Source organism: Macrobrachium rosenbergii, chromosome 54 (genome assembly GCF_040412425.1).
Source record: "Macrobrachium rosenbergii isolate ZJJX-2024 chromosome 54, ASM4041242v1, whole genome shotgun sequence".
In the NCBI taxonomy this organism is placed as follows: Eukaryota; Metazoa; Arthropoda; class Malacostraca; order Decapoda; family Palaemonidae; genus Macrobrachium; species Macrobrachium rosenbergii.
In genome coordinates this window covers 47,002,042-47,004,422 of record NC_089794.1, presented here as the reverse complement: position 1 = coordinate 47,004,422, position 2,381 = coordinate 47,002,042, and the positions used below count along the sequence as shown (strand labels likewise).

General features: G+C 39.4%; 1 protein-coding gene across 1 annotated transcript in view; it reads right to left on the bottom strand.

The window, feature by feature from the left end:
- Positions 1-1,665: 1,665 nt before the first annotated feature.
- Positions 1,666-2,381, bottom strand: part of LOC136834663 (uncharacterized) — a 10,337-nt gene continuing 9,621 nt past the window's right edge. The window contains exon 10 of the mRNA XM_067097250.1: positions 1,666-2,113. Within this exon, the coding sequence (XP_066953351.1) occupies positions 1,800-2,113 (314 nt within the window). The 3' untranslated portion in view covers positions 1,666-1,799. The remainder of the gene's footprint in view (positions 2,114-2,381) is intronic.

Genomic DNA, 2,381 nt, shown 5'->3' with positions numbered 1-2,381 from the left:
AGTGCCTTTTTATTTTTTTCCTTTACGGCACATGACCAACATTCATTTCATTGCAGTAAGCTGTTTTAAAGGTGTGTTAGCAATAACATGAAAGGAAATCTGTTTAGGGTGGATGTTGAGGCAACGAACCTTGAAGAAGAAGAAAAAGACGAAGAAGAAGAAGTATGAGTTTTTGTATCTTTCTTGGAAGCACAACCAAAAGGATAGGATGAGAGGGGGCTAGAGTAAGGGATGCAGGGGCTTTGGGGTTGCTGGAAGAAGAAAGAAGATAACTTCTTGGTACTTACTTCTCGTGCAATCAAACACCTTAGGCACCTCCCATAAGCCGCTACTATTACATTTCACCTGAGCGATTCTCGTCACCACAGGATTTTCCTTAAAAAGAAATATTTGCGTAAGAAAACAGGTATTAGTCAAAGGCAAACTTGTTAACTTCTGAGCTAGTTAGAATCCTGTGTGTTTCAAGTAATCAGACCCATTTGGCTAAATGGGTCAGTGTGCTAAATTGTTTCAGTTACCAATGTTAAAATGGAATTGAATATTGAGTTTAGGCCAAAGGCCAAGCACTGGGACCTATGAGGTCATTCAGCGCTGGAAAGGAAATTGAGAGAAGGTAGGTTTGAAAGGTGTAACAGGAGGAAAAACTTTGCAGTTGCTCCATGAAATAATTGTTAGGAGAGGGTTGATAGCAAGATGGAAGAAAGATAATATGAATGGAGGTACAGTCAAAGGAACGAAAGGAGTTGCAGCTAGGGGCCGAAGGGACAATGCAAATAACCTTGAGTAATGCCTACACTTAAAGAAAAAGAAAATACCAAAACAGGGGCTTATGTCTTTCAAATTACACACCAGTGTCTTTGCAAGTCCATGACGCTCTCCAGTTTGTCAACCTATGAAGCCAGAGTCTTTTGTACCATAGCGTCAAATAACCTAACCCATCAGGAGGCAACATCTCGACTGAACCCTGAGCCTCTCATTAATGGCATCGGAACCAAACAGTGGAAGGAAATGGCTTTCAGTGACACTAGAACTGTGATGATACACAGAAAAACGCCTGTCTGACAGTCAATAACTACATAAAGCAAAATGTGCAATGTTTATTGGGATTATATAATATTCACATACAAACACTACTTTACTTTTACTTGAGAAAGTCTGGAATCTATTGTTTAAGCCTCGTGAAGCAAGTCGGAGCTTTTATTGTGTATGGTAAATTTTTATGATTAAAAAGCAACATAGTCAGGCTACTCTCATACGGCTGGTATGATGGAGTTTGTTATTAAATGAAAGTTGGAAATGAAACACCGTAAAGATGAAGAGGCGGAACAGCTAGATGAGAAATGTACGAGGCAGAGAGCAATGCTTCACCACCCAAAAGCCAATGGTAGCGACTACAGTTACAAAAAAGTCAGAGTTTACAAAAAAAAAAGCGAATCTTTCAAAATATATGGGCAAGAACAAATACTGTACAGCAGATCTTTTTCCTAAAAAAAGGGATTAGTCAACAAGACATTGCAAATCTTAGAATTCATATCACTTAACCTTTTCCCAGCTTTCTGTAACCAACTATCGTTCACGGGACGGCTCTTCCGAGGTTAATCCCCAATATTTTTATTATCCCAGTTACTTTCCTTCGATTTATCTGGTCAAGACAAGTAGTGAGAATAGGTTCTCCATCCCATCAGCATCTTCATTGAAAAACGAAATTGATTTGATCCTACTTTTACGAAAAGGCTTCAGTTACAGTTCACAAGAAAAAACAAGATACATTTTAAGCTAAATTATACAGGATTTCTGCATTAGTAACAAGTTATTTTGCTTTCTAAATAAATCACAAGTACTACAAAATAGATGGAATAAGCAACAAAACTTCTCCCAAGACCTGAAGATTCAATAAAAAAAAAAAAGAGCCAGAGAAGGAAAAAAAGCTGGGCTTCACCCTCTAGCATCGCACATATGATAAGTGACAGAGAGTATTGACAAAATACCAAAGTGACGGGGACGTAGAATCCTTCGTTGCACGTATAGTTGAGAATGGTCCCGTGGGCGTTTTCCAGAGAGGGGTCTGCCGCCATGAAGAACGAGGGTGGGGCAGGAGGAGAGTCAACGCAAGCTGATGGAGGAATAAGAAGCAAAAATGACACTAGAAAACCGAACTGTCTTTGAAGGCGCACATGCATATACAGTAGGTCGTTTATGATGTGTAAAGGTTCCATAATACCGTAAGTATGACGTAATAAGGGAATGACTGTAGAAGACAAAATTCGGACGGGAATGAAATATTGAAAACCATCGCTCAACGACCGCAGACTTTCAGTGACCAAGATCGCAGAAGATGAGCAAAGGTTTCCTTGTTGGGATTTTCAGTCCAGCTAATCTAT